Genomic DNA, 22,358 nt, shown 5'->3' with positions numbered 1-22,358 from the left:
TGTTACAGAATAGATGAACTTTGAAAATATTATGCTAAGTGAAAAAAGTCAGACACAGAAGGCCACATAGTGTGTGATTCCACCTACATGAAATGTCCAGAATAGGTAAATCCATAGGGACAGAAGATAAATTAGGGGTTGCAAGGGGCTGGGGGATGAGGGTAATGAGTGACTACTAATGAGTACAGAGTTTCTTTCAGGGGTAATGAAAATATTCTGGAATTAGAGAGTAATGACAGTTGCACAACATTGTAAGCATGCTAAAAACCACTGAATTGTACGCTTTAAAAGGATGAATTTTATGTCACGTGAGTTATATTTTATTATTTTAAATGGGGGAAAAATCAAATTGCAGCCAGTATCCTGACCTCAGAGAGGAGGCCCTTTCTCTTTAAAGCAGTGGTCCTTCAAAGTGGTCCCCAGACTGACAGAATCAGCATCACTGGGAACTTACCAGAAATACGAATTCACCAGCTCCATCCCAGACCCACATAATTAGAAATTCTAGGAATGAGGCCCTGTAATCCATGTTTTGAGAAGCCCTCCAGGTGAACCTCATGCATGTTCTTAAGGACCATTACTCCAGAGTAGGGGAAACTTTTTGTGTAAAGGGCCAGACAGTAAATATTTCAGGTTCTGCATGCCACATACACAGGGTCTCACATATTCTTTTTCTTTTTCACAACTTCCAAAAAATGTAAAGGCCATTCTTAGTTCCCAAACACACAAAAACAGATACCAGGCAGATTTGGACCCCTGAGCCATGGTTTGCCAACTCCCTGCCCCGCCTCCCCCAGAGCAACACACTCCCACACTGGGAGATCTCTGGAGCCTCAAGCAAAGACAGGTGGATTTTTCCTCCATAATAAGGGAGATGAACAATGGCCTCAGGGCACCAGACAGTTTCCCCTTATAGTTGTGATACGCTCCTCCATGCCAAGGCCAAAGTAAAACCAGATCCTGCTTTCCATCCAGGCTTTATTAACTCAGTGTGCAGACAGTTCGCTGTGCTCTTTCAAGAAATGCATTCAATTCACAGTGATATCCTTTGATCAGTCAGTAAATTCTACTACACAAAACTCATACAGACATGGCCCCAGGTCAGCCACAACAGCCCCCTCTCCCGCAAGGGCCTGAGAAATAACCTAGAGCAGCCAGACTGGGAAGGGCGAACGGCTGCGCTTTGCTGTGTGTCCTTTAAGGCTCTTTGGTCCTGGCTGATTTCCTCTCAGAGGCATCCAAATAAAACTTCCCTTTCCTATTCAGTACACAACAGTCTTTCTTTGGTGTTTAACCCAGTGGGCTGAGGAAGGGAGGTAGCCAGGAAATTATACCCACTAACACATGCGGTTAATGCCTACCTACATCCTTTTTACTCACAGTCAGTGGAATTATCTTTTAGACACAGAGAAATAGAATCAGATATGATTTTAGGGGCAGGAGAACAAAGCCAGTGTCAACAGGTAGGGCTTGAAGCACCACAAAACTCTGCTGCCTCACACAATGTCCTTTTTTTTTTGCACTAAAACTCCTGGGTGCCTGATAAACTCAAGTTTAGCAAGACTCCCAGAGAAGCTTTCTGACCAGGGGGCCCTGGGAGGAGAGTGGGGAAGAGCAAAGAGGAGCCCCAAGGTGACCTGGCCTCTTCCCTCCCCCTTCCTGAAGGAGCCAGAACTACACAGGTGAAAGGTTCCCTTGCCTGAGAGCTGATGAGGAGGAAGAGAAGAGGGGCCCTTCCTCAATCCTGGCTGGAACCAGAATCCTAAAGGTTTCCTAACTTTTCCAAACGGTTTGCTTGAGTGTCACCCCCAGGTCTCAGCACCTTCTCCCTGAGGGGGTCTCAGCTCCTGGTCTCCAGGGGACAGGGGTTAGGGGAGAGCAGATAGAAGACTTGGCCTCCCCCCACACCTTGTTCACGTTTATCCCCTGTTGTCCAGTAAACCCAGGTGCCTGGGTAGAAGCATGAGGCATCCTCCCACCCCCACCCTCATCCCCCAAAATCCACCCTGGCCTACAGGCCCTGTTGGCAAAGAGGCACGGGAATCCACAGTGGCTAAGGAGGAGCTGGTAAATATGGGTATGGACTGGTCCTTGCTGGGGTGGGGCATTTAGAGACCCTTATTGAAGTAGACATAAGGCACAGGTTCTCCATACTTGGCCTTGATAGTGTCTTGGAGCTCTGGTTCCAGATAGGAAACTGGCAATTCACTGAGAAGAGAGAAGGGGCTTATAAGTGTGCCACCTGGACGAGCAGCAAATTACCCTCAGATAAAATCCAACTCGGATGCCGCCTCTAAGAAGCCCTTGCCCATTTTCCATCAGAATTATTAATGACCTCCGTACACTACAGTATGTTACTTTTACTTCTATTGAGCCCTGACTTCATCTCCCTGGTGCTAAACTTCTGTCTTCTTCAGGATTACAAGCTCGGTGCTCAGAACACAGGAGAGGTGTAGCAGGTGACTACAGAGCTGAGAGTACTAGGGAAAGGGAAACGGGCATCTTCTCCGTATCTATTCAAGCTATGCCTGGTCTCCTGGAGCTAGTCTTCCGCCTCACCCCACCGCCCCAGTCTGATGCTTACCTTCCCTTTGCCATCATCTCTCCTCACCCACCCCCTCTGCCCTTCCCAGGACATGCAAGGGAAGCGGAGAGGTCGAAGCCGTCCACCCTCTGGCGAACATCAGCCAGAGTGAGTACCTACCCTCTTGTTCAATTTCAAAGACCAGATCCAGCCAGGGAAATGGATCTAGTAACTCAACCAGCAGGGACAGAAAGTCTCTTATTGTTCCCCCACCATCTCTCCAAGGCAGCCCCTCTGCCCCTTGGAGCTCTGTTTCAGTTTACCATTCACCTGGGGTCAAGAGGTCCAGAGTTTAGACTGACAGGTACTTGTCCTTGGACAGATGCCTCCCCTGCCTGCCCCTCCCTCTCTCCTTCGGGACACCAGGCAGGTCAGGGAGACCAGGGACAGGGTGCTCAGTAAAACCAAGTGAGGAATGAACAGCTGATACCATGTCTGCGGGAACAGCCCACATGCCACTGGCACCATGAAGATGAGGCTGGAAGAAAGGAGAAACCAAAGCATTAGGGGGTGTCTGGCATCTCACAGACCCACCCACACCCCATCGCTGAGCCCCTCAAAGGAAGGGGGAGCCGGCGCCAAAGCTCCTCTCCCTCCAACCCTTCTCCTGGTCTCCTGGTGCCTGGAGACTCACTCTAGCACAGGATAAAATCAGCCCCCCACACACACACCCCCTCACACCCCACCCACCCATCATTCAAGCAGAAGAAGAAGGTAATGGAGTCACCAGGGAGTGTGGGCAGCAGCCCTAACGACCACAGGCAATTCCTGATGTATAGGGAAAGCAGGGAGGGGTGTAGGCCCAGGGCCCTGCTCCTGTACTCAATGAATGCCCGAGCTGTTGGAGAACAGTGAGGGCAGAGCTTCTCAAACTTCACTGGGCATGCAAGGAACTCGAGGAGCTTGTTCAAATGTGATGCTAATTCAGTAGGTCTGGGAAAGGGCTTGAGAGTCTTTATTTCTCACAAGCTCTCAGAGGATGCGGATCCAGGACCATGTTTTACAGGATTTGGGAATCTAACAGACCTAGGTTCGTGTCTCAGCTCTGCCACTTCCTAGCTGTGCAATCTTGGGCAAGTTCCCTCTGAGCCAGCAGAGGGAGGGCAAGAGCACCTACTCTGCACGGTTACTGTGAGGATTAAATGAGATAACACGTGTGACACATCCAGCCCATGGTAACTGCTCCCTCAGTGGGAAATCAGTTAGCAGAAGACAGCCTGGCATAATGTTAGACCTGCTAAGGATCCATTCGCAGCTCCAGCAATTACCAGCTAGAGACGCATAGCAAGTCTCTTCATCTGGGAAAGGAGATGATGACTATATGTAGACCTCGAGGGCTGAGGGAATTAGGTGAAAATATAGACGTGAAACATCAACACAGTGGCGGCACACAGAAAACATCCAATGCGTGTTAGCTCTGGTTGCTGTCATTAGCCTCATGGCCTCACAAAGCATGAGTAATGCTGGGACATGTCCAGTCAAGGGCAGGCACCTAAGAATGCTGCCAGGACTCGTGGTGCTTTCCTCCCGTGCGAGGCTGGGACACTTGACGGGCCCAGGCTGTGCTGTCATTTTCGATGGCTCATCTTTTTGGATGTATTGAGATATAACTGACATGTAGCACTGTGTAAATTTACCACCGGCGTGAGCTAACCCCTCTATCACATCACATAATGCATTTCTTTTTTGTGGTGGGATGATCTCATCATTTTTGTCTCTTCTCTAAAACTACTGAAGACCTAAGGTCAGAGGGGAGACCCTGGGACAGAAGGACCCCCAAGGGTTCCACTTTCCACTCCAGTGTGTGCACAGTGCCAGCCTGGTGCCCTCAGAAAGAAGGGGTGAGAGCGCACCAGAGGGGCCACAGGCATTAAAGCCCGGGCGCTTTTGAAGTCAGGTAAAGGAGTACATGTTTTCCAACGTGGGTGACACAAGAAGACAGATCTTGGGCACCCCACCATAGACCCCCAAACCGAGAAAATATGATACTCACAAACACCCGGACAGCAGAACCTGCAATGGGGCGTGCAGCACCCGAATTCTCTGCACAGAAACAGACAAAAGAGAGACCCACGTGGGACTTCCATACTTCGAGGTGAAACCCACGCGGGTCACCCAGCTAGAAACCCGCAGGCGGGAAACCCTGGCTCTGCAGGGTGGGGAGGGGGCTCTCCTTGCTCTCGGCAGACAAGGCTGAGTACTGGGCAGCCAGCGGGCACCAGGATGGGCCCTACTTGAGTGAGATGCAGGGTGGGAGCAAGAGGGAAGGGTAAGACGGCCAAGAGCCCCCAGCACGTATGTGTTCTGGGCAGGGAAGATGCAAAGGAGAATCCGCTCACCTTCATGCAGCGCAGTTTCTCCAGCCTTTCCATGACGACCGGCAGCAGGACTGGAAGAAACCAGGGGAAAGGCTGTGAGACTCCCCCCAAGATCCCTTTCCAAAGTCGGATCACAGACTGAGTGATTCCCCCTCCTTCCCCAGAAGTTCCAGAAAATACTTTTCATTTGGGAGAAGAATGGAAGACTGTAGGCATGGCCATGCCCCACCCCTCCCCCAAGTCCTGGCAGAAGGTCCTTCCCAAACTCCTCAACCTGCACACCTATAACAACAGGAGGACAAGTACCGCAGGCCCAGAGCACCCTTCTCAAAACTATCTTTGAAGCAAGTTTTACATCCTGCTCTGTAACATGCCCCTGCTGACAGCAAAACCAGGGCAGGGGACTTATTTTTCTCTACCACTGTGTCCCCAGCCCCCCACACTGTGTCCAGCACACTGAAGGAACTTAAGGAATATTTGTTAAATGAAAATAACTTTCTCCACCAAATCTCTGATTCACTGACATTCCAGGAATTACAGTGTGGCTCTCTTGTGGCTCTTGTCACTCAAGCAAACCAGTTTGAGAAGCATGTCTATAGAGGCTGAGGTCCCACCCCCCACCCGAAGTGTGGTTGAGGTCTCCATCACTTGTTCCAGGGTCCCCCAGGATGGGAGGGCTTCCCCATCTTACTCATGCCAGGGGCTGCCATGGTGATCCGAGAAATGACCACTTGGGTGATGCCTATGGCCGCAGCTCTCTGAGGGCAGAAAAGAGTAAGTTGTCAGGAATGAGCTTATCCAGTATCCATAGGCTGCACCTGAGGGCTGGGTCAGGGTCAAGGCCAAGTCTGAGCTGGTAAAGAGGAAGGGATGGACCTGTCAGGGGTTGAGTGACCTCAACTTACCCTCTCCCACCCAGCCACATTTTTATGGCTTCAGGACCAGAAACGATGGAGAAAAGACATGAACAGAGATATGGAGGGAAAATCGATAGGGAAGGAGGATGGAGTCAGGGAGAAGGTTTCTCAACCCTATAGTAGAGCCCAGGCCTGCTCTGACCACGAAGAACAGGACAGGGTCTGAGAGGGAACTCCCTCCTCCCACCCCAAAGGCAGGCCTCTGCTCACCCGGGAATGACCAATCTCATTGTGGTTCCTGTCCTTCACGCAGATGCCCTGGATGAGTTCCCTAAACACAGACAGGAGGTGCTGGATATGGGAAAGGGGTGCTGGAAGCCTGCCAGCGATGTGACACACCAGGGGACCAAGGCCAGGGCACTCAAGCTCTAGGAAGCCACCTCCTGCAGCTGGCCCTTGGAGCGCCCTTCCCCACTCCAGAGAGTGGTATCCGGCCGTGACCTAGGGCAGAGGCTCAGAGAGCTAGCACTGGGCCCCAACGGCCTAGGCTGCATCCGGAAACTGCAGAGCAAGAGTATGATCTTGAGCAAGTTCCCGAATCCTTCTAAGGACACAGTTATCCGCATTTGCAAAATGGGGATAATCATGGCACCCACTTCATGGGACTTGGTGAGGATTAAACAAAATAATGCCTGCAAAGTGCTAAGTCCAGTGCCTGACACAGTGACTGCTCCCAAACAGGAGCTGTTAGTCTCAGGCCAGTGCTTGACAGCACTCCATCCAAGACCAGGTGGGTGGTGGGGACTCATTCATTCATTGGAAGGAGCAACTGGATGCGGGGGCTGGGGGCGGGGGGGAGGCGAGCAGTGTGCATGCAGGACTCTTCTGTGGTGTGCTCTTTCTGCAAGGGCGGTTGTGATCACTTTCCATTTGCTACTAATCCCAAGAAAATGTGCCTTATAGATACTGGTGATGACGAGGAAGGCACTGATGGAAACAGGGGCAGCAGTAGCTAATGCTTAATGCAGCATTTTCTTACAGTCCAGGTGCTATTTGGGGCGCTTTACCTCTACTACATCATTAAATTTTATAACCGAGGAACATCTATACTTTGTCTAGTCAAGAAACAAGAGCTGTGAGACACAGCGGGTTTCTCCTTTCACCTTTCCTGCTGTGACGCTTAGAGCCTGGTGCCTGGAAAACATCTATCTGCCCCTCTGGCTTCCTCAAAGCTTCTTGGTTCTGTTCTATCTTTGGACGCCTCGCTCTGCTGCGTTTCATTCTGTAAGGCATCCCCAAGGCTTTGGAAGTAAGCCGAGTCCACAACTTAAATACAGTTGCAGTTGAAAGGACATGAGCTAGTGCCAAACCCCACAGGTCCTCGCTAACGCCCCACCCCTGCTCCCCATCACCCACAAAACACATCACAGATGAAACCTAAGTCACCCGCCACTCCTGCAGCCGTCACTGTTGGAGCCGCCAGTCCTCAGGGAACCTTCCGAAGCGCAGCTCGGCAGCCCTCCCCACACCCACCTCAGCCCCAGCGAGCGGCCCACTGCCTTGGTTTCTTGCCCTTCCCCTGCTAGCCTCACGGTCTGCAGGGAGGAAAAGGGAGCCCTGTACTCACTGCTGTCGCATCATTGGGATGTTGACACAGTTAGCCGCAGCCACAGCGGCAAAGGGCACCCAGCGGCCCACCAGGGGCGGGGCTCTCTGTGGGAGAAGAGAACAATGGGAGTAGGTCAGGCTCCCTGGAGATAGGGGTGGAAGGGGCTTCAGGAAGATAGAACAAGAAATCAGACCTCGCTACTGCCACGCATCCTGACACCCAGTCGGGGAACCCAAACTCCCTCAAAGCCCCAAGAAAGACCAAATGGGCGCAGCCCTGCTGAATTTCCCACTACTTGGCTGGGCTCTGGCCAAACCCAACTCATCCAGACCGGAAACGGCCCCTGCCTGGTTAAAAAAAAGTTTTCCCTAGGACTTTGCTGCCGCCTCGTGGCCACCATGCCCACAGCAACCCCAGACGGTACCTTTGTCAACGTGTTCATGCCCACAGCAGTGGCCACCGCAGCGGTTGTGGCACTGATGTAGGAAACGGCCATCTGCCTAGTGGAGGAGAGAGATGTTTGGGAGCGGGGACCCTAGCTGGCTGAGGGCAGGACGATGGCTTGAGTGATAAAGGCTAGAAATGTGGCTTCATTCCTGAGAAGCTCATGTGGTCTGTCCCCAGCCTCACCTTGTGATCTCCCCCCAACTCACTCAGCTGCTCCAGTCCCCTTGGCCTCCTTTCAGTACTTTAAACACACCAAACGGCTTCCTGCTCAGAACCTTTGCATGTTGCTGCCCCCTATCCCGGGAATTCTTCCCTGGGCTCTTGCATGGCTAAATCCTTATCTTTCGAAACTCAGCTGAAATGTCAGCTCTGCAGAAAGGACTTCCCTGAACAGCCTATCTACACAGATGCCCCTCTGCTGTTCTCTGTCTTGTTATCTATTTATTTCCTTAATGGCAGCAATCACAGTCTGAGATTATTACGCTTGTTTTCCATTTATTTTTTTTTGGCCGCGCCATGCGGCATGTGGGATTCGGGATCTTAGTTCCCTGACCAGGGATCAAACCTGTGCCCCCTGCACTGGGAGCATGGAGTCTTGACCACTGGACCACTAGGGAAGTCCCTATGCTTGTTTTCTTAAAAGACCTTCAACTCTAGAGAGCACACATGTCTTACTCAAATGTATCCCCAGCATCTAGAACCATGCCCAGCACCTAATACACACTCAAGAAATATTTGTAGAATGAATGAATGTTGAATTGGTCTAGGAAGAAGATACTCTCCTAGTCAGCCTAATACTTCCAAACCCTGGAAAGGGAGACCTGGTCACTTGCCCAGGACAGGTCCCACCCAGGGAGGACTGACAGCCCTGGAACCCTTTAGAAGGGCTGTTCCCCTGGAGGCAAGAGGACAGCCACCTGCTCCAAGCCCACATGGATGGCCTGGGGTTCAGGTCTCCTACCTGACCGACGTGGGGGAAGCTGCATTCCTGTTGGTGTAGTTGACTAAGGCATTGAAGGACTGGTTCACCCACTGCCAGAAGATCACTGCCGGTATCGTCCTACCAGGAGGGAGGCCCGGAGAGGCAGAGAGGAGGATGGAAAGAGGGTTTGGGGCACACCAGTCAAACCACATTACCTGCCGCTGCCCAAGCTGTTCCCATGCTGTTTCATGCAGCTGGGCTTTTTTGCACAGGCTGTCCCTCTGACTGGAGCGGCCACACCCCCTACCTTTTCCATACATGGCTGAATCCTGCTCTGTTGAGAGATCTCTTTTTCCTTGGAACCTTCCCAAGCCTTCCCCTGCCCTTCCTGAGACACAGTTAGTCATTCTATGCTCTCTGCTCCCACCACCCCATATTCTACCCCTAACCTACCACTTAGCAAGCTGGATGGTAACTATTTCCTTCTTGGTCTCAACAAAATTGGGCACCCCTTGAAGGGAGGGACTAAATTCTTTATACTCCGCACACCTGGCCCAAGGCCTGGCTCAACAACCGGGTAACTGAATGCGTCGGGGAGAGAGGGGGGAGAGGGAAGAGAGAAAAGGGGAACAACAGAGAAAGTTTCTCTCCCCAAAAGGGCTGAAAGGGTGTCCCAATTTTTTTACTTGGATATTACCTTATAAAAATACATTAAATTCATTGTTGAATAAGTACTTTTTAAAGAGGGAATTAGAATAGCTCATCCGTTGAGCACTCTTGAGAGGCCTGCCTCAGTTTATACAGCCAGGCACCACTATTTCCTGGCTGTGTGAACTTGGACAAGTCATATAACCTCTCCAGAACCTCAGTTCTTCATCTATAAAATGGAGATGAAAACAGTACCTCTCTGTAGGGTTGTTGAGATTAAATGAGGTGATAACATGCAAAGAATTTAACACAGCGCCTGGTAGCTGGTCAGGGATCCATAAAGACGGCTATTACTATCATCATACTATGGCTCCCTGCCTAACAGGTCCATGCGGCTGCACCTGGCGCTGCCTTGCTCCCGGGTCGCACCTGTAGAACTGGAGCATGAAGCCCGTGATGATCATGCCCCCGGGGACCTGGAAGGACATCCGCCCAATGACGTTCATCTTGTCCCCGGTGTCAGGGTGGAAGGCCGAGTCGTACAGCTTCTTGGCATAGAGCAGCTGCTCCACTCGCGTGCCTGGGGGCACAGTCCCCATCCTGCCACCAAGGACCACAGGCAGTGTTACCTCCTGACCCCTGGCCCCGAGTCATCCTGCTCTCAGCTCCTCCTCCTCCCTGAGCTCTCTGCCTAGCCCCTCGTCTTCCATTTCCACCTCGTCCCTAGGGCACCCAACGACGTCGCCCCAGTGCCCCCAGCCCACTCCCCTAACCGCTCACCTGCTCTTCTCCACCATCACTTTGGCCCAGTCCAGCTCCCACTCTGGTACCAGGACGGTGCGGGGGTCCGTGACATTGAAGAAATGCTTCACCCGCCCTAGGAAAGTGCACTGGTCCCAACGAGGGGCATCGATATTAAAGCCAGACAGGTCAGCCTCCATCCTGCTCACACATAAAACTGTGGACTTCAGGAACAGAGGAAAAATGAAGATTGCCCTCAAAGCCTGCCCTGGAGGCCCTTAGCACCTCCCGCTATGGTAGACTGACGGCTCTCACCAGCCGCTAGCATCATCTGACTCAGCTCAGGAAGAGTCCAGTGAAAGGTCACCAGTCTGAGCAACTGGGCACCAACATGTGTTTCCTGAGTGCCTGCTGGTGGCCAGCCTGGTGCTTGATCATGCTGTGGGCGAGGCTGGGAAAGGGGACAGTGCAGTGCCTGTCCTTGGGGAGCTGAGTCTGACTGGGGAGCGAGAGCCCACCTGTGGAACAACAGATAATACATACAGCAACAATAAGCCCAGGGGATGAGAGGAAGCTGAGAAGGGGGGACACAAAAATCAAGGGGGGGGCTTCCCAGAAGGGGTGGAATGTGAGTGAAGCCCCAGAAGGTAGGATAGATCTATCTGAAGGAGGAAGAGGCATGGGATCACACTGAAAGTAGAAACAATCACTGATAAAGATGGAGAGGACAATGGCATGATCACCTTCATTTCAGAGTCGGGGGGGGTGCACGCCGGCCCTATGAGAGATCCCGGGCCATGGTTGTCGCCATGGCGACACAGGACGCAAGGCGTCACAGAACAGGAGAGAGACAAGTAAGTCAACAAGGACAGTAGTGTGACAATGCTGCTGACGGACACGGGGAGCAGCAGAGAGCCAGAGAAGAGGTACTAAAACTGAGGTGACTGCATCTCCTGGTTTGCCGGGGGCTTGTTGTCCTGTGGTAATTATTTGTTTTTGTTTTTGTTTTTGTGGTAATTATTAAAAGCACCCCCTCAACCTCAAAAGTGTCCCAGGTTGGATGATAAAGTATAAGATCACCTTATCTAAAATGGATGAGGGATTCTGAACATGCTTTGTGAGAACAAGATATAAACAATGTTTTGAAGGATGCATGAAAGTCAGATGGATGGAGGAGAGATACCCCAGGCAAGAAGAAGCGCCAGTGTTTAAAGCACACAGTGCACATGGGGACCTGATGATGATGGTGACAACACTAACACTTACTGAGCTCCTACTTGACACCAGACACTCTGCTTGGTGCCTGACGTGCATTTTCTGAATTCATCTTCACCATAACCCTATAAGATAGAGATACTCTTATGTTTAAAGCCATTTTATAGATGAGAAAACCAAGGCACAGGTAAGTAACTTTGCCAAGTCACACAAGCACTTGCCAATGACAGAGTCAGGATTTTAATTCAGCCTGACTAACTTCAGAACCCCTGCCAATAATTAGGTTCTGGAATCCATGACTTGAAAAACTAAGGCGGGTCTGACATGTGAGGAGCTTGGAAATGGTCACTCCTGTCCTCACAACAAAAAGAAGCTGAACAAACTGAAAATCAACAGCTCTTCTTAGAACCATCAGAGAATTGAGGTCACAGGGCAAACCACTGCCCCCAAACTTGGAGAGACAGGCAGGTACAGAGAATCACAGCTTAGTGGGAACAGAAGACCAACCCTTGGGGCAAGTACCACAGGAAACTTACTGTAATTGACAAATTGCTGGAAGTTCAGTGTGGACAAGCTTGAGAGTTAAAAATTCCAGGGGGATTTAATCTTTGGTGGTGGTGTGGGGAGACACACTTTTATGAGTTTTACCTCCAGGAGCCCACCAGGTTCTCAGGCTGAAGATCAGAGAAAAATTCCTTAGTGCTTCTGGCAGGGAGATGGGAGAAGTGGCCATTCTGAAGTAGACTCATAGGCCTCTGCAATTTTTAACAAGGCCTGCCCTCAAAGGAGCCTAGCCTGTTTCACCAGATCCTAACTACCCTGGGTCTCACCAAAACCTAACTGACTTGGGGGAAGAGAAACAGCCAACTCCACCCCTTCTAGCTTTCCTATCTCACCTAAAGGGAGTAAGGGGAACCTGAGAAGGACTTGTGAAGGTCCAGGGGCACCTAATCACAGGACTATAGAACACTGCCCCTCTCCTCACACTGTCGGTGGTATAGGGCTCCCGTCTAATAACAGGGGGAACTGACTAACAACAGAAAGAACCGCAAGTCTCAGACCTTATTTAAAAAGAGGTGTCTAGGGCTTCCCTGGTGGTGCAGTGGTTGAGAGTCCGCCTGCCGATGCAGGGGACACAGGTTTGTGCCCCGGTCCGGGAAGATCCCACATGCCGCGGAGCGGCTGGGCCCATAAGCCATGGCCGCTGAGCCTGCGCGTCCGGAGCCTGTGCTCCGCAACGGGAGAGGCCACAACAGTGAGAGGCCCGCGTACCAAAAAAAAAAAAAAGAAGAGGTGTCTAGAAACCCAAAGACAACAGGGGAGACAAAAACAAGGGCACCAGAGGAAATTTAACTTTTGACCCCTACAGCTTTAGCAAACAGTAATCACAACCTAACTCCTCGCCAGAAAAATGTAAAAACCTCACACACATCTGGCTTTCAACAAAAAAGGACAAGGCATTCTAAAAGGCAACAAAACAAAACAAAACAAACAAACAAAACCCCACAGTTTGAAGAGACAGAGCAAGCAAGCATCAGAACCAGATGACAGAGACTTTGGAATTATCAAACCAGGAATTTTAAATAACTATGATTAATATGCTAAGGACTCCAATGGGAAAGTGGGCAACATGAAAGAACAGACGGATGATGGAAGCAGAGAGATGGACACTCTAAGAAAGAACCAAAAGGAAATGTTAGAAACTAAAAATACTGTAGCAGAAATGAAAGTGCCTTTGATGGGCTCATCAGTAGGCTTGACATGGCCAGGGAAAGAATCAGTGAGCCTGAATATGTGTCAACAGAAAATTCCCGGGACTTCCCTGGTGGCGCAGTGGATAGAGCTCTGCACTCCCTATGCAGGGGGCCCAGGTTCGATCCCTGGTCAGGGAACTAGATCCCACATGCATGCCACAACTAGGGAGCCCGTTAAGCCGCAACTAAGGAGCCCACGAGCCGCAACTAAGACCTAGCGCAACCAAATAAATAAATAAATACATAAATATTTTAAAAAAGAAAAGAAAATTCCCAAACTGAAAAGTAAAGAGAAAAAAAGAATTAAAAAAAAACCAGAATAGAATATCCAAGAACCTTGGGACAATTACATAAATTGCAACATACATATAAGAGGAATACCAGATGGAGAGGAGGAAAAGGAACAGAAGAAATATTTGAAGTGATAATGACTGAGAATTTTCCAAAATTAATGACAGAAACGAAACTAGAGAACTAGGAGGCTCAGAGAACATCAAGCAGGACAACTATCAGAAAATCTGCACCCAGGCATATTATATTCAAACTGCAGAAAATCAAGAAAGAAGCCAGAGGGAGGGAAAAAACCCTTACCTATAGAGGAACAAAAATAAGAGTTACATTGGACTTCTCTTCAGAAACCATGCAAGCAAGAGCAGAGTGAAATATTTAAAATGTTTAAAGAAAAAAAGTACAAAAAACCTAGAGTTCTGTATCCAGCAAAATAATCCTTTTGAAATGAAGTAGAAATAAAGACTTTCTGAGACAAACAAAACTGAGGGAATTTGTCACCAACAGACCTGACTTGCAAGATGTTAAAAGAAGTTCTTCAGAGAGAAAGAAGATGATATGGGTCATAAAGTCTGACCTACACAAAGAGTGTCAGAGAAAGAATAATTAAAGGTAAAATAAAATATTTATTTTTCTTATTCTAATTGTTAACAGTTAACAAATAGATAATTTGTTCAAAATAATAACAATATATTCAAAGTAGCAACGAAGTGTCCAGTGACTATAGCTTATCAATATGTGAATGAATGACAGCAATGCTACAACAGATGGGATGGAGGAACTGGGAAGACTCTATTATAAGTTACTTGCACTACCAGTGAAGTGGGACAGTATAATTTGAAAGTGGACTTGGATTCATTGTAAATGTATATTGCAACCTCTAGGGCAACCACTAAAAAAAATTTCAAAAGAAGTATGATCTATATGCTGAGAGGAGCAAAAATGTAAAAAAAGCTACGGCTTTTGAACTTTTGCCTGAAAATTTCAGGAAGCCATTAAAAGATTTCAAGAAGAGTGACAAGATGAGATGTGTACTTTAGAAAGAACAATCTGGGGACTTCCCTGGTGGTGCAGTGGTTAAGAATCCACCTGCCAATGCAGGGGACATGGGTTCAAGCCCTGGTCCGGGAAGAACCCACACGCCGGGGAGCAGCTAAGCCTGTGCACCACAACTACTGAGCCTACGCTCTAGAACCCGCAAGCCACAACTACTGAGCCCACGTGCCACAACTACTGAAGCCTGCGCGCCTAGAGCCCGTGCTCCGCAACAAGAGAAGCCACAGCAATGAGAAGCCCGCGCACGGCAGCAGCAAAGAGTAGCCCCCGCTCGCCGCAACTAGAGAAAGCCCGCGCGCAGCAACGAAGACCCAACGCAGCTAAAAATAATAAATAAATAAATAAATAAATTTACTAAAAAAAAAAGAAAGAACAATCTAGGAAATCATATGAAAGTAAACAGGGTATGGCAGGACCTCACAGGATGCAGATACCAGCTGGAAGCGAACCCCCAACAATCCATGCAAGAAGAAGTGGGGCTCAAATGAACCCAGATGCAGCAGAACTGGGAGGAGGATCAAAAGAAGAGAAGCTTTTAAAGCAGCATAATCTGAGGATTTGCTAAGTGATAGGCTATAGGAGGAATATTCTATCAGTCAGGGCTCAACCACAGAAACAGAACCAATAGGAGATTTTCTATCTATCCATCTACCAATCAATCTATCTACCCACCTACCTCCCTCCTGGAATCTCTAACCTCAGGGTGGCGGGGGCCCAGCCCTTTTTTAAAGGGATTCCATCTGATTAGGTCAGGCCACCCAGGATAATCTCCCTTTAGATTAACTCAAAGCCAACCACTTAGGGATTTTAATTACATTTGCAAAATCCCTTCACCAGGTACCTAAATCAGTGTTTGGTCTAATAACTAAAAGAAAGTGTGTGTTTGTTACAAATTGGCTGCTTCTCCCTCAGAGGCCCTTCCAACTGGAAATATAGCAGAGAGAGGGTCCTGGGGAGTTTCTCTGGCCTAGCCCAGTTGACCCATCACAAATACCTAGAGCGATACCAGGGTTTCTGACTGGGGCAATAACGTGCTGAGACAGAATATAGAAAAATAGGCTTTAAGGGAGAAAACAGTGAGTTTGACTTTCCTTGTGTTGAGTTTCAAGTGCTATGAGACTCTCAAACGCACGAGGCTGCCATCTGTCTCAGTCCCTTTGTAAATGCTAGTCCAGGATGCTATTCCTTCCCCTCTTCACTAAATAACACCTGCTCATCCTTTTTTTTTTAAGGAATAATTTTCAGATTTACTTCTATATCTTCTACTACTATGTCATTTGTCTTTTTTTTCTTGAAAAAAAAAATCACCTGAGGATTTTCCATATATATTGAATTACAAGTTCACAGGCACACCTGGAGCAAGATTTAAAAAGCTATCCTCTTCAAAGTTTGCCGCCCACTGAAGGGTTGGCAGGCAGGAAACTGGATGCGCTAGAATGCTGAGTTGGAGGACTGACGAAATTCGCCAGGAAGCCACTGAGATTCTGGGAAGCTGCCCACAGGGATGCTGAGGGAACTCAATGGGAAGACACCCACACGGGTGCTGCTGAAACTCACTGGGAAGCTGCCTGGTGGGGTGCTGTTGAAACTTGATAATAGGCAAGCACCCAGGCACCTGGAAGACTACCCCTTCCTCATCAGTGTTCCTCCAGTGCCCTCTACTGGTAGAGCTTAAAATCACCTCAGAGGGCAAAGGAAAAATGTTTACAACACCAAGTATCATAAAACAGGGCAAAGAAGGGTAGATTTGGAGCTAAGGAGCAATAAACTATCTGGCACAGATACACAACTTACTTTTTTTGTTTAACATCTTAGAGAATTCTCCATTTGAGATATACAACTCTATCATTCTTTTTAGTGATTACATAATATTCCATGTGCCTTAATTTCATTATTTGATAGACATTTGGGTTATTTTCAGTTTTTCACTGCTACAGTGAGCACCCTTACACACATCACTTTGTGTATATGGCAACTGTATCTTTTCTTTAATGCTGTCTTTTTAACAAAAATTTATTTATTTTTGGTTGTGTTGGGTCTTCGCTGCTGTGCGAGGGCTTTCTCTAGTTGCAGCAAGCAGGGGCTACTCTTCGTTGTGGTGCATGGGCTTCTCATCGCAGTGGCTTCTCTTGTTGCGGAGCACGGGCTCTAGGCACGCAGGCTTCCGTAGCTGCAGCACTTGGGCTGGGTAGCTGCGGCACACAGGCCCTAGAGCACAGGCTCAGTAGTTGTGGCACACGGGCTTAGTTGCCCCGCGGCATGTAGGATCTTCCTGGACCAAGGCTCGAACCCATGTCCCCTGCATTGGCAGGTAGATTCTTAACCACTGAGCCACCAGGGAAGTCCCCATGGCAACTATATCTTTAAGATTGATTTCTAGAAGTGGAATTGCTGGATCAAAGGATATACATGTTTTAAATTAAGTCTTTATAATACAAATTGATTTTTCACCAGTTGTGTATGATAATGTTGCTTCAGTCAAACTTTCACCAAAATGGGTATTATAAATCTTTACTTTTTTTGCCAAGTTGATGGGCAGAAACAATATTGTTGTTTTAATTTGTATTTTCTTTTGTTAATTAAAATTTTTTTTTTTTTGGCTGCACCACACAGCATAATGGATCTCAGTTCCCCAACCAGGGATCAAACCTGTGCCCCCTGCAGTGGAAGTGTGGAGTCTTAACCACTGGACTGCCAGAGAAGTCCCTAATTTGTATTTTCTTGATTCTTAATGAGATTAAGCATCTTTTCATATGTTTTTGGCCATTTGTTTTTCTCATTCTGAAAACATTGTCTTTTTAAATTACAGAAGTAATTTTTGTAATAATTCAGTGCCAAAGTATATAAAGTGAAAATGATAGTGGTTAACATGTTAAAAAAAAAAGCGCTATCTTCTTGAGTTATACAATCATCTAAATCCAAAAGCACTCACAGACTTGAGCAAACAAAGCCAGTGTTTCACATTAGGGAAAGGAAACATATCGCTGATGGAAGCTGCAGACCTAGTAAAAAATAAATGTTTTATACTAAGTAGTAGAATGAAAGGAAACTTCCACCCAAGACCACTACCTCAATAAAGACCCATGGGTTATTACGGCTGCGAAGGAAGTTCACCTCAGAATAAACAGCAGCCTTAAAAGCAGGTGCATTAGCAAATAATTTCAAGGGCTCCCCCCACCCCCAAAAATAGTAGTCTTTTGCTCTGCAGAGACAGTCTGAGTGACCTGCAAGGAAGCACCTACTTGTCCTTCATATCTTGGTTCACACCTCCTTTCCTCAGAGAATCCTCTGAAGGACCTCCTTCCTCCCTCCCATGCAACTAGATCCGCTGCTCTGCTATAAGCCCTCTTGGCTCCATACTTTTCCTTCAGAGCCATGCCAGTCTGTCATGATACTCTGTGGTTTTACATTAATGCCCACCTTCCCCCACTAGGCCATAAGCTCCTTGAAGCCAGGAGCTGCATCCATTTTGCTCACCACCATTGCCTCAACGCCAAGCAGAAGAATTCGAGTATTTGCTAAAAAAGAGGTCCAGTCGGTCAGCAATTGGATATTTAGGCTTAAAACCCAGCATGGAGATCTGGTTAGAAGTAAAACAGTGAGGGAGCAGCACAGGGGTGGCGGGTAGTTTGAGATAAAGTTTTCCAAGGAGAATACTGGGAAGAGCAGCAGCAAGGACATACCCTGAAAAACCACTATATTTAAGAGGTAACCCAACAAAAAGATGAGAAAGAACAACCGGAGAGGTGGCAGGCAGGAGAAGTCAACAGATGAGGCAGAGCAAGAGAGGCGATCAAGTTTTAGATTGTCTGTTAGGGTGGGAGAGACTTCAGCAAGCTGATGGCTCAGGGTGAGCCACTTCCCCAGGAGGGAGGAGAGGCCCATTGCGGTGGGTGGTTCCGCAGCACCCCTGGGGGGCCTTGGCTCAGTGACTCGGTGGCAGCCTCTCAGGGTAAGTCAGACGGCCCACAGCAAGAGCCCACTGCCAGGACTCCGGCTTCCCCCTCTCACACCCCACCACAGAGCCCACGAGAAAGCTCCGGGCTCTGACCTTTGGGGACAGGCTGACTCGGCTCCCGCAGGCTGGTCCAAAGACCAAAGACATTTCACCCAGTCCCAACTGAAGCCAGGGGTGGGAGGAGGGGAAAAAGTTCACTTTCCTTCACTCTACAGAAAGGAAAAGGAGCTGGCCTTGGCTTACAGAGACCCACACTCGCACCGGATACAGACAGTCCCAAATGCTATGCCTCCCCCTCAACACACACACAGACACACACACAGACACACACACACACACACACACACACTTCTCAGCCAACCCTCTCCACCCTCAACCCAACAATCCAACATTGGAAAGTCCTCTGACTTTCACAATGGAAGCATTTCTACCATGAGGGGGTAATCATTTGCTAAATCATGCAAGAACCTTTGCCTTCACTACCAAGGTCAGGATAGGAACTGCCCAGTCCTGTCTTATGTAAAACATAAAGGGAAAAAAATCTAAATTCTATGTCTCAACATTTCCCCCCACGCTAATGGCCCCCAATGGGGGCAGTTCCGTGACTCCTTCAGGGCAAACTCAAGCCCTTCTGTTACATACTCCCATAGCATCCTGTCCTCCTTCGAAGCAAGCTGGGTTTTTGTAATCGTCACTTTCTTGTTATTTACAGTTATCAGTGTAAAATTTGCCTCCCCAACAGACTATAAGGTTCACGCTATAGCCCTCATCTGCCCTCTAAAAGCACTTACTGCCTGCCTGAAATGTATTCCAACTTATTCTTGGGTTCTCTGGGCATCAAGGATGTCCCCCCCTTTTTTTTGTCAAACTAAGAACCTGCCTTGGTTACAGAAGCTTTCTTTCACGAAGCTGCAAATTGTCTACCCCTCCTATACTGAGTCCTACTGGTCTTAAGTTTCCTTCAACAGTTATGATCCCTCTTCCTACACGAACCATATCTACTACTTCCTAAAAAGGTGACTATTACATCCAGGGTTCCGCTACAGGGAACAGGGGGAGGTGGAAATCAAACAGGTGACTAACCAATACCTCCCTTTCCTTCCAGGATTAGAGAATGTCACAGCTCAAAGACATTAGGGATCTCAGCTTACAGATGAGGAAACTGATGCCTAGGAAGGTTCACATGGATTGAGCCAGCATGGTGAGCATTTGTGGCACATGTGGTCCTGCACTGTGGCAGATATAAATGTGAATAGGAAACAGATCCAGTCCTGCTTATCCAAAGATCTGACAACAGCTAGGGCCATATTTTCCCAAGGTTACAAGGCTTAGACAGGAATTCCCTAGAGGTCCAGTGGTTAGGACTCTGCCCTTCACTGCTGAGGGTGCGGTGCCAAAAAAAAAAAAAAAAAAAAACACCACAGGTTACAAGGCTTAGGGTCACCTAGATAGATCCTCTATCCACTACAGGGTGCTTGTCTCGAGAAAGAGAGAGAGAAAGAGAAAGAAAGAGAGGGAGGGAAGGGAAAAGATTAAAAGAATGGTATAACCTACTACCTCTCCTGAAGTAATGCTCGTCCTTCCAGGGAGAGCTGATTTTCTCTGGCAGACAGTATCAGAGTTTGGAAAACAGGCTTCGGAACCTCTTCTGCTGTATCCTTTTGCAAGTGCGGGGGAAGTACCCAAGATCTTCCTATTTGAATCCCCAGGTAGGGAGAAAAACAAAATATCATGGCTTGTACTCCCATCAGAGGAAGATGGGAGTCAAAGACTCAAGAAGTTCAGACACAGGGCTTCCCTGGTGGAGCAGTGATTAAGAATCCGCCTGCCAATGCAGGGGACACGGGTTCGAACCCTGGTCCAGGAAGATCCCACATGCCGTGGAGCAACTAAGCCCGTGCACCACAACTACCAAGCCCGCGCTCTAGAGCCTGCGAGCCACAACTACTGAGCCCACGTGCCACATCTACTGAAGCCCGAGCACCCAGAGCCCGTGCTCCGTAACAAGGGAAGCCACTTCAATGAGAAGCCTGCACACTGCAACGAGAGTAGCCCCCGCTCGCCACAACTAAAGAAAGCCCGCACGCAGCAACGAAGACCCAACGCAGCCAAAAAAAAAATTAAATAAATAAATAAAAGAAGTTCAGACACAAAGACCACTGAGATGGCGAGGGCTAGTGTCAAGGCTGCCTAGAGCAAGCTGGAGAATGAGACTAATAATTAAACCAGCAGGCCCTGGTAGTATATGCTTTTGTACAATCATGTGACTCCGAGGCAACCATGATGTTAGACACCAGGCAACTTAGAAAGAGAAGTCTGCTTTGCCTCTTTCACAAAAGAACCAACAGGATAGAGATGGGTGGATTGAAAGAGTACATGCTCTGAATTAACCATTCACCTTGCACCTCCTTAGTCAAGGTTCTGAACTGAGTTTTCTCTCCAAGCATCTGAAGCAGGTATGCAGGTAGCAGATGTTTTTAAAAATACTTTACTTGAATGCATAAAAAGCTAAGGACCATTCAGGGAAAATCTGCCTTCATTCCAATGATCTTAACTAGGCTGAAAAGCCTGCTGGTCATAAAAGCAGCAAAGCCCCAAATCTGGATGAAGCTATTAACAACAGCTAAGCCATGGGACCTCCCTGGCGGTCCAGTGGTTAAGACTCCCCGCTTCCACTGCAGGGATCACTGGTTCGATCCCTGGTCAGGGAACTAAGATCCCGTATGCCGTTCCGCGCGGCCAAAAAATAAAAAAATAAAAACTAAGCCCCATATAGCACTTCCTACGAGCCAGGCAATGTTCTATGTACTTGACATATAATAATTCATATAATCCTCACAAGAACCCAATGAGGTAGGTAAGAGGCACATACACACACATCTGTAAACCTCCAAGTGTATCATCCATGCCCACACTTTATCTGCTCTTAAAAACTTCTGGATTTACATCTCAGGTATAAACCACTCTGTTCCTCCAACATGGACAATACAATAATGGTGTTTAATAATTCCTCAAGAGTCAGAAAGTACTAGGTTCAAGTCCCCACTCTTATCGCTTAAAATAACCAATTTCTAGGGTTATGAGAATGAAATGTTATCTGTATGAAAAGCATTTCACTAGGAAGGATGTAATTTCCATGGGGGCAGATTTAGCCCCCTGCTGTGTCTCCAGGGTCTGGAATAGGACCTGGCACAAATGTTGCAACTCTTCTTTCTGTCCTCTGCACGGGGAAGGGGTGGGAGGTAGCACCCAGAATCCCTCCCACTGTTTCTTGCCTGTAAGCGCAGGCCCCTTTTTGCCTCCTCCGGGGCTGCAGACGGCGCACCGACCGGTCCAACGCAGTTCAACGAAACTATCCTTCCCAAAACGTCTTTCACCCCCGCTATCAGCTCACCCCAGCCCTCAGGGCCAGTCCTCAAGCAGCTTCCTGCCTTCCGACAGGCAGCCTCCCACCACCAGGAGTCCTCCAGCCCGGATTCTAACACAGGTGTGCGGAGATGGGTGCGCAACCCATGACTCCCCCGCCCCTCAGCCCGGCACACGAAGGTGCTGGGGGCCGTAAAGGAGAGGTCCACAGGTAGACCCTTCTCTTGCCACGTGGCTTCGGCAGGTGGAAGCCCAGCCCGCGCTACAGCCCCGCCTGGGCAGAGTCAGGACAGAAATGCAAGCTCCCTCCGGGATGTGGGGACTGGAGGTATATGTGGCAGGCGGACTCCTCCCAAGACCCCTTACCTGGTCCCGTGAGGAACACACTGAGACAACTGCTACCAGATGCACCCCGCGTTGGCAGCTCGGCCAGGGTGCACTTCTGGCCTCGGCCCGGGAACCGCCCCTCGCCCCGCCCCCACGCCTCTCCTTCTGGACCAATCACAGGCCGGGTGGCCCCCGCCAGCCACGTGGGCGAGTTTTCACCATTCCCTGGGTCTCCACCCGCCTGCCACAGCCTCCAGCCGCTCCAGCA

The 22,358-nt window shown here is 48.8% G+C and overlaps 2 protein-coding genes across 3 annotated transcripts in view; both read right to left on the bottom strand.

The window, feature by feature from the left end:
- The window catches only part of WBP1L (WW domain binding protein 1 like), a 110,662-nt gene extending 106,056 nt beyond the window's left edge, over positions 1 to 4,606 (bottom strand). Inside the window, exons 1-2 of the mRNA XM_007126895.4 lie at positions 4,578 to 4,606; positions 3,015 to 3,062 (exon numbers count right to left, since the gene is read on the bottom strand). Coding sequence (XP_007126957.1) covers positions 3,015 to 3,038 — 24 coding nt within the window. The 5' untranslated portion in view covers positions 3,039 to 3,062; positions 4,578 to 4,606. The remainder of the gene's footprint in view (positions 1 to 3,014; positions 3,063 to 4,577) is intronic.
- On the bottom strand, positions 152 to 22,215 carry SFXN2 (sideroflexin 2). Of its 2 annotated transcripts, XM_055081077.1 has the most exons (13): positions 22,130 to 22,215; positions 19,955 to 20,090; positions 10,166 to 10,350; positions 9,815 to 9,985; positions 8,777 to 8,875; positions 7,793 to 7,868; positions 7,387 to 7,472; positions 6,030 to 6,090; positions 5,594 to 5,660; positions 4,924 to 4,973; positions 4,578 to 4,627; positions 3,015 to 3,062; positions 152 to 2,208 (listed from the first exon to the last, which is right to left on the bottom strand). In XM_055081077.1, the coding sequence occupies exons 3-13, from the start codon at positions 10,324 to 10,326 to the stop codon at positions 2,109 to 2,111; spliced, it is 969 nt and encodes a 322-aa protein (XP_054937052.1). In that variant the 5' UTR covers positions 10,327 to 10,350; positions 19,955 to 20,090; positions 22,130 to 22,215; the 3' UTR covers positions 152 to 2,108. The 2 variants fall into 2 exon arrangements, with proteins under 2 accessions (XP_054937052.1, XP_023976952.1); XM_024121184.3 differs by lacking the exons at positions 152 to 2,208; positions 22,130 to 22,215 and having other exon boundaries at positions 2,215 to 3,062; positions 10,166 to 10,327; positions 19,955 to 20,098.
- Positions 22,216 to 22,358: the final 143 nt, after the last annotated feature.

The sequence above is a fragment of the Physeter macrocephalus genome, chromosome 20 (genome assembly GCF_002837175.3).
Source record: "Physeter macrocephalus isolate SW-GA chromosome 20, ASM283717v5, whole genome shotgun sequence".
Classification (NCBI taxonomy): domain Eukaryota; kingdom Metazoa; phylum Chordata; class Mammalia; order Artiodactyla; family Physeteridae; genus Physeter; species Physeter macrocephalus.
Note: the sequence above shows the minus strand (reverse complement) of the source record. Positions and strands in the feature narration are given on the sequence as shown.

What these genes read in the sequence shown, in the direction of transcription:
- SFXN2 (XM_024121184.3), bottom strand. Translation starts at nt 10,326, where the DNA reads ATGGAGGCTGACCTGTCTGGCTTTAATATCGATGCCCCTCGTTGGGAC. An exon ending in GCATGAACACGTTGACAAAG is followed by an intron (nt 7,473 to 7,792) that starts GTACCGTCTGGG and finishes CTTCTCCCACAG; the next exon opens with AGAGCCCCGCCCCTGGTGGG. An exon ending in ATGAGATTGGTCATTCCCGG is followed by an intron (nt 5,661 to 6,029) that starts GTGAGCAGAGGC and finishes TTCTGCCCTCAG; the next exon opens with AGAGCTGCGGCCATAGGCAT.